Raw genomic sequence first — 8409 nt, 5'->3', positions numbered from 1 at the left:
GTTGTTGACTCTGTACTTGTCTGCATCAGAGTGACTTCTTTGAGAGGCAGTTTAGAAGTTGGGAAGTACAATATCGAACAAACTTTATGGATAACAACTTCTTTTTATTCGTGAGTGCGACGTTTCGATACAGATTCTTGTACCGTTATGCTTGACAACGGTGCAAGAATCTGTATCGAAACGTCGCACTCACGATTAAAAAGAAGTTGTTATTGATAAAGTTTGTTCTGTATTGCATCAGAGTGGCTAAACCAACACGCCTGATTGGATACATACAAATGAAAGGGTTGTTTTCCTTGAATAAAGGGATAAGGCTTCGATGAACGGAAGCCAAACGAACACATCCTGTCAAGTAGCCTCGGCTCCTTCAAAGTGCATTAGTTGTTTTCTGTGTTGTAGAAGAATATTATCATTATCGTGTTCTTTCTGTGAATGTAGATATAAAATGTTGAATGCCGTCACTGCTTAACTTTTGAAAGTTGTAAAACAGGAAGACGAAAAAGTATAAAGATTTTAAACAGAAATATAAGAAATAACAACACAACATCAATATCATATTGTTTCTTATCTGAAAAGGCATGAAATAGCAAAGATATAAACACATGTCACCGCACGTGAAGGAACTCGTATTATTCATTTTTGAGTTATTAAACGTCAGTAAAGCTCTTTATCGTATAGGATTAATCGATGGCTGGAAGCCAGACGAACAGATCCTGTCAAGTAACCTCAGCTCCTTCGAAGTACATTAGTTCTTTTCTGTGTTGGAGAAGAATATTATCATCATCGTCTTCTTTCCGTGAAGGTAGATGTGAAATGTTTATTGAAGTCATTGGCTGACTTTTGACTTTTGAAAGTTGGCAAAACAGGATCACGAGAAATGCACACATTCCATGTTTTTGTGTGCAATATAGAAAGAGCTTCAGCCTTTGGTGTCCATCGTTCGCGACTGTGAGGCACATTCGGGCATGCTCGTTCTATCGTGATTGCAAGAAAAGAAACCCATCATAAAGCTTTTTCTCAAAAGTTGTTTCATCTGAGGGTTCCTCCATGTAATTTCGTGACTTGTTTGTGTTTGTGACAGATCGAACTGGTGAGGGCAGGGTACGCTTACCCTTTCGGGAACACCCGGTGTCTACACTATTTTATAGTGATTAATAGATACATGTGTTTGACATATTTTGTGCAACGGATGCTGTTTTTAGCTGTTATGTTTTAGGATTGTGGAAAAAAACCACTTTCTACAGTTTGTTTAGGGCTGAACGTGACCAAATAAGTATCTGTACTTGAGGATATATACAGACAAAACACGTATATAGATACATAACACATGAATAGTTTATTGAAGGCATATACAGATAACAGAAAACAATAGAACATGCAAAACACATGTCATTGGTAACAGGCATAGGACATGGTTGTAAATAGCACTAATCCGCCTTTCATTTCATATACACTTTGCTATAATATCATGTACAAATAAAGTCGTATATATTTTCCCACTGGCATAATCACGAATTTGTACCGTGATGCTTTTGTGTGTAACTTATTTGCTCAGTTGGGTAACATCCATTATCTCAAGCCAATATAAATGTGCAAACAGAGTTAAACCTCACTGTAGGTCACCCAGCATTGTTCTTGTGATATTCAGATTCATTCACATATCACAACATTCAAATACCCATTCACAAGGCTTGACGCATACTTCTTTTCTTCATAGACTGTTGAATTTAATAGTTGGCAAAAGAGGCACTTCTGCGTCTGAACAGCTTCTTGAGAATGTTGGTTTTCTTTTTCCTGAATTTGAGAGCGGAGAAGACAACATGCTGAAAGACCTCCTTCAAACCCTTCTGGTCGCGGGCCGAGCACTCCACATAACAGTCAGCACCAATGTCCTTGGCCAGTTGGACACCCTCGTCAGTGCTAACCTCGCTGTCTTCATTGCCGACCCGGAGGTCTATCTTGGTGCCAACGAGGATGACCGGTCTCTTCTGTTTGGTTTGTTTGGAGTGTCTCTTCAGTTCTGGCATCCACAGGTCACTGACAGTGTGAAATGTCTTCCGGTCACAGGTGGAGAAACACAGAAGCAGGACTTCACATTCCTGGTAGGAGAACATTCTCAGACTCTCAAAACGTTTCTGAAAACAATTAGAAGGGACGATCAGTACAATGTGTACATTTTGAAAGAAGAAAAACATAGATGCCTTGAAATATATTGAATAGGAACCATTCCTATAAATTCAGATGTGAAATATTTAGTTCGATGTTCCTTTTACATAGCAGCTGTTTCTGTTCTCAATGTTAACTCGAAATTTAAGCGAACATCTGAGTAAACATACCTTTCCTGCAGTGTCGAACATACTGATGACAAACTCCTCTCCAGCGACTTGCAGTGGAACGACATAGTTGTCAAATACTGTGGTTTCAGAATTCTCATTAAAGAATCCCTTAGAATAGGTCTCGGAGATGCTGGTCTTTCCTACCATACTATCTCCCATGACTGCACAGAACACAAATTTCTCATCCAGGTTCTTCATATTTTTGTTATCTCCTTCCATGTTTAAGGTTGTCTATCGTTCCAAATCTACAACACGTTTGCTGTTAGTACATCGTGGTCACTTTAATATAAAGATATTCCCGACCAATCAGAAGACTTAACCTCTAATTAGGGAAGTATCACGTGCTCTCACTGGTGTCAAAGTCTGAGATGACCGTCTTGAGCTGTCTCGTTTGTGACCGACATGCAATGATCAGTAGCTGTCTAATTAGAGTATTTGTTTGGATCTCAACGCTTGACCGGTGATACTTTGCAATACTGCCAACATGCTTTCTTGTGCTCCTTGTTGTCTAATTCTGAGTAGTGAAGCAAATACGTCGGATTGGATTAATCCAAGAAAGGGATTAGTGTTTCTGGATAATTGAGACTGGGTGAAACAATACAGATGGAAGAGACACGAAATGAGTTTCATTGTTAAAATTACATCACTTTAACCCCTGTGCTGTGGTTTATTTGAGTGGAAAGCGGAGTTGGTGTTTTATATCCTACTAGACTATTTCACAGACAGTTAGATGTAGATATCAACTTGAATGAATGCTCACATTTTATCTATTTACACTCTGTTAGAATTTCTTTCGTCAGCCTCTAGCAATGATTCCTGTATTAATTGTAGTATAGATGTACGATGTTTTGGAAAAAAGAAATTGTAATATATTATGTATTATCTCCCTGAAGGTGAACAATTTTTAGAGAGTGCTCAGGTGATTATTTATAAAATATATGCATGTATGCTCAATGTCAGTTCCCGCCAGTACGCAAGGTGTCCTTTACACTCATACCTTTATTGGTCATGATATGACCTCAGATGTTATCAAGTTGTTTGCAAGTTATCGAACTGAATGCCAAACACTATTTTCGGAAACAGTACATTATCTCGGAGGAGAATTTTTGAATAGGATGTTTGCTTTTTTTCTCTTTCATGTATTTGTCTATGTCTTTACAGCATCTATCCCTAATGTCTGGTCCAACAGTCATATGTGTTTGCTAATTATTAGCATCGGTCTAATTAGAGTAAGTCTTGTGAAAACAAACGCCTAATATAAGGTTGAAGATCATGTACTTGTCTGGTTCAGAGTTGCTGAGCAAACACACCTGATTGGATACACACAAATGAATGGGTTGTTTTCCTTGAATAAAGGGATGAGATGATCGTCTTGAACTGTCTCGTTTGTGATCGACAGACAATGATCAGTAGCTGTCTAATAAGAGTATTTGTTTCTCTGAACGCATGGCCAGTCACACATAACACTACTGCCAATATGTTTTCTTGTGTTACTTCGTTGTATAATTCTGAGTGGTTAAGCAAATATGTCGGATTGGATTAATCAAATGCAGGGATTAGTCTCTCTGGATAATTGGTAACTGTGTGAAACAATACAGATGGAAGAGACACGAAATGAGTTTCAGTATTAAAATAACATCACTGCAAATTCAACTCCAACAGTTTATTTGAATGGAAAGTGTTAGCAATTTTGCTCCCTCATACATGATTAAGTTTTGCAATTTGACTGCCTCATGTGTTTGTTTTTGATTTGATGTACGGTGTTTTATGAATGTCTGACGTTACCTGTCAGATGTTATCATCACCTGTTTGTTATATTGTTTACCACAGCACTAAAGTATTTCAGGAAATATTACATAGTCAGGGGTGAGTTTTTTTCCAGTTTTTTCTTTCCCAAACATATATTTGTTTGGGAGATCTTTGCTTGTTTTTCGTTTAATTTATGCTTTTGTACCAGCCTTAACAGCATATATTTCCAGCGTCTGGTTCAATATATGCAGATGCGTTTACTAATTATTAGTATCTTTCAAATTAGAGGAATTCTGTGAAATATACGCCTAATTCTGTATTTGTCTGCTTCAGAGGGGCTAAGCAAACACGACTGATTGGATTCATACAAATGAATGTGGTTGTTTTCCTTGAATATAAAGATAAGGCGGCGATGGATGGAAGACAGACGAACAGAACTTGTCCAACAAAACCTTGGTTACTTCGAGGGGCTTGAGTTGGTTTTTGTGTTGTAAAAGAACATTATCAGTATGTGTAGGTAGATGTGACATGTTTATTAAAGTCATTGCTTGACTTTTGGAAGTTGGTAAAACAGGAAGACGAGAAATGCTTTTAAAAATGAGACAATGCAATGTGTGCATTTGGATGCTTCTGAGGTGTTTGGCTAAATGTCATATGAACATCCAAGTGAAATGTTGGTTCTTGATGTTGACGCCATCAAACTGGGCTTTCTAAGCATTGGGTTACACCTTGTACTATTTAAGTCAGAAACTATCAATGAAGTGAGTGAGTTTAGTTTTGCGTCGCACTCAGCAATATTCCAGCTATGTCGTGGCGGTCTGTAAATAATCGAGTCTGCACCAGACAATCAAGTGATCACCAGCATGAGCATCGATCTACGCAATTGGGATACGACATGTGTCGGCCAAGTCAGCGAATCGGACCACTCGATCCCGTTAGTCGCCTCCCATGACAAGCATGGGTTACTGAAGATCAATTCTAACCCGGATCTTCACGGGTCATCAGTGAAGTACTAAATCAGACATTATTGTGGAACAAACAACTTCTCTTACTGGAGGTGGTGGTACTTGTCTGTTCTAAGATTATAAACACAAATAAAAGGATTAGCAATGCAGTATCAATATAACAATGTTTTCTTATCGGATCGTTTGGATGAACAACATGTATGTCCGTTTCAGCCATGTGTGATACGTCGTCAGTGATCCGGAAAACCCACAAGATGAGTGACAGCTTATGTATAAGTGGTGAAATAACACCTCCAGACAGTCACCCTCATTACTGTACACTCAGATTACAGCATGAATACAGATACGTGTTTCCCGAATACAAGGAGTCACACAGTCAATCCAGGCAAAAGCTGTGACAGTATTGTTAATTTACTGTTAATTTCAGAGTATATTGTTGGAAGGAAACATATAACTGGGACGTTTCGAAAGGCAGAAAGTAGTTGGGATATGAATACATGTCAGCGCACGTGAAGGAACTTGTATTATTCATTTTTGGCTACGTTAATAAATGTCAGTAAAGCTGTTTCTCGTATAGCATTAATCAAAGTGTATACGGAGTGAATATCAAGATCAGTGTAAACTTTGTCATTGAAACAATAGCAACACCTTTCCAATTCCGGATTAAAAGAGACCACATGGGTATCTATTTTACAGTCGAAGTACATAACAGGTAAATGTAGTCTCTTCACACTCACTTTTATTGTACAAACAAGTCAATATTGTGTGCATCTACATTTTCATATTCGTAAAGCAGTCACTTGAAATATTCATGTTTCGCTGTTCAGACCTAGTACAACATAATCTTGTCAGAAACCAAATACTTGTACGTTGTTTGGCATGGAAATTTGGACAAGAAGTTTAACTTAAGCTTCGTGCCTATATATAATGTGATTTGATTTCAATAATTGTCAAACTGTCAATTCCTATTGACACTGATTTATCTACCTCAGCTTGCAAAAGTAGTTACCAGTGAGAATTCATATTTAAATCTGAGCAAAACGAGTAGGTGTGACAAGAACTGTAGACAGGTCCATCCTACAAGAGAGATAAGTTCAGATGTCAACTTTCGTTTTTTGTGTAACATTCCAAGAGCTTCAGCCGTTGTTGTCCTCATTTCACGACTTTGAGGAACATTCGAGCAAGTTCTTTCTATCATGATTGCCAGAAATACGACCCATCATAATGCTATTTCTCACAAGCTGCTTGATGTGAGAGTTTCTCGATGTAAAAACTCGACTTTTTGTGTTTGGTACTAGTGAGAGCAAAATATACTGATCTTTTCGTGAATACCTGGCATCAACACTATTTCATAGTGTTTAATAAATACATGTTGTTGACATATTGTACAACGGATCCTGTTTTTTATCTGATGCTTCGTATGATTTTAGGAAAAGGTTTCTAGTGTTTCTTGTGAGCTGAACGTGTCCAAACAGGTATCCATTTAAGAGATATACATGTATAGACAAGACACTAACAAATATATATAACATGGATAGTTTATTGAAGGCATATACAGATAACAATAAAAAGTAGAATATATGAAATTCATATTGTCATTAGTAACAGACATAGGACAAGGTTGTAAATAGCACTAATCAGTCTTCCATTTCTTAAAGACCTTGTTATAATATCACGTATAAATAAAGTAGCACATCACCAATGTCTTTCGTCTGCACCTGCTTTGCTCAATTGGGTGACATCCATTATCTCAATCCAACCCAAGTGTACAATCAGGGATAAACCTCTTTGCAGATCAACCAACGATGTTACATTCAGTTTCATTGGCGTAGCACCAACATTCATACACCCATTCAGATAACTTGCAGTGTATTTCTTTCTTTCATCAAATAACAGTGTGTTGAATTTAATAATTGGCAAAAGAGGCACTTCTGCGTCTGAACATCTTCTTGAAAATGTTGGTTTTCTTTTTCCTGAATTTGAGAGCGGAGAAGACAACATGCTGAAAGACCTCCTTCAAACCCTTGTGGTCGTGGGCCGAGCACTCCACATAACAGTCAGCACCAATGTCCTTGGCCAGTTGGACACCCTCGTCCGTGCTGACCTCGCTGTCTTGATTGCCGACCCGGAGGTCTATCTTGGTGCCAACAAGGATGACCGGTCTCTTCTGTTTGGTTTGTTTGGAGTGTCTCTTCAGTTCTGGCATCCACAGGTCACTGACAGTGTGAAATGTCTTCCGGTCACAGGTGGAGAAACACAGAAGCAGGACTTCACATTCCTGGTAGGAGAACATTCTCAGACTCTCAAAACGTTTCTGAAAACAATTAGAAGGGACGGTCAGTACAATGTGTACATATTGAAAGAAGAAAAACGTAGATGCCTTGAAATATATTGATAGGAACCATTCCTGTAAATTCAGAATGTGAAATATTTAATCCTATATTCCTTTTACATAGTAACTGGTTCTGTTCTCAATGTTAACTCGAAATTTAAGCGACCATCTGAGTAAACATACCTTTCCTGCAGTGTCGAACATACTGATGACAAACTCCTCTCCAGCGACTTGCAGTGGAACGACATAGTTGTCAAATACTGTGGTTTCAGAATTCTCATTAAAGAATCCCTTAGAATAGGTCTCGGAGATGCTGGTCTTTCCTACCATACTATCTCCCATAACTGCACAGAACACAAATTTCTCATCCAGGGTCTTCATATTTTTGTTTCCTCCCTTCATGTTTAAGCTTGTTTATTGTTCCAAATCTGCAACACGTTTGCTGTTAGTACATTGTGGACATTTTAATATAAAGATATTCACGACCAATCAGAAGACTAACCTCTAATTAGGGAAGTATCACGTGCTCTCACTGGCGTCAAAGTCTGAGATGACCGTCTTGAGCTGTCTCGTTTGTGACCGACAGACAATGATCAGTAGCTGTCTAATTAGAGTATTTGTTTGGATCTCAACGCTTGACCAGTCACATATAGCACCACTGCCAGTATGTTTTCTTGTGTTCCTCGTTGTCTAATTCTGAGTGGTTAAGCAAATACGTCGGATTGGATTAATCAAATGAAGGGATTAGTGTTTCTGGATAATTGAGACTGTGTGAAACAATACAGATGGAAGAGACACGAAATGAGTTTCATTGTTAAAATTACATCACTTTAACCCCTGTGCTGTGGTTTATTTGAGTGGAAAGCGGAGACGTTGTTTTATATCCTACTAGACTATTTCACAGACAGTTAGATGTAGATATCAACTTGAATGAATGCTCACACTTACCGATTTTCACTCTGCAAGAATTTCTTTCGTCAGCCTCTAGCAATGATTCCTGTATTATTTGTAGTAGAGATGTACGATG

At 38.2% G+C, this 8409-nt stretch overlaps 2 protein-coding genes across 2 annotated transcripts; both read right to left on the bottom strand.

Annotated features, from left to right (window-relative positions):
• Nucleotides 1-1727: 1727 nt before the first annotated feature.
• LOC124280017 (cell division control protein 42 homolog) lies at nucleotides 1728-2555 on the bottom strand. The gene is made up of 2 exons (XM_046715897.1): nucleotides 2337-2555; nucleotides 1728-2135 (listed from the first exon to the last, which is right to left on the bottom strand). The coding sequence occupies exons 1-2, from the start codon at nucleotides 2553-2555 to the stop codon at nucleotides 1728-1730; spliced, it is 627 nt and encodes a 208-aa protein (XP_046571853.1).
• Nucleotides 2556-6956: 4401 nt separating this feature from the next.
• On the bottom strand, nucleotides 6957-7784 carry LOC124280016 (cell division control protein 42 homolog). The gene is made up of 2 exons (XM_046715896.1): nucleotides 7566-7784; nucleotides 6957-7364 (listed from the first exon to the last, which is right to left on the bottom strand). Exons 1-2 carry the CDS (start codon nucleotides 7782-7784, stop codon nucleotides 6957-6959), a joined length of 627 nt encoding a protein of 208 aa, XP_046571852.1.
• Between the last annotated feature and the right edge of the window lie 625 nt (nucleotides 7785-8409).

The sequence above is a fragment of the Haliotis rubra genome, unplaced genomic scaffold (genome assembly GCF_003918875.1).
Source record: "Haliotis rubra isolate DU_JTF1 unplaced genomic scaffold, ASM391887v1 Scf26, whole genome shotgun sequence".
Taxonomy (NCBI): Eukaryota; Metazoa; Mollusca; class Gastropoda; order Lepetellida; family Haliotidae; genus Haliotis; species Haliotis rubra.
Note: the sequence above shows the minus strand (reverse complement) of the source record. Positions and strands in the feature narration are given on the sequence as shown.

Bases quoted from the DNA above. Each gene is read 5' to 3' on its own strand.
- LOC124280017 (XM_046715897.1), bottom strand. From the start codon at position 2,555: ATGGAAGGAGATAACAAAAATATGAAGAACCTGGATGAGAAATTTGTG. The intron at 2,136-2,336 runs GTATGTTTACTC...AATTGTTTTCAG, and splicing joins TGTTCGACACTGCAGGAAAG to AAACGTTTTGAGAGTCTGAG.
- LOC124280016 (XM_046715896.1), bottom strand. From the start codon at position 7,784: ATGAAGGGAGGAAACAAAAATATGAAGACCCTGGATGAGAAATTTGTG. The intron at 7,365-7,565 runs GTATGTTTACTC...AATTGTTTTCAG, and splicing joins TGTTCGACACTGCAGGAAAG to AAACGTTTTGAGAGTCTGAG.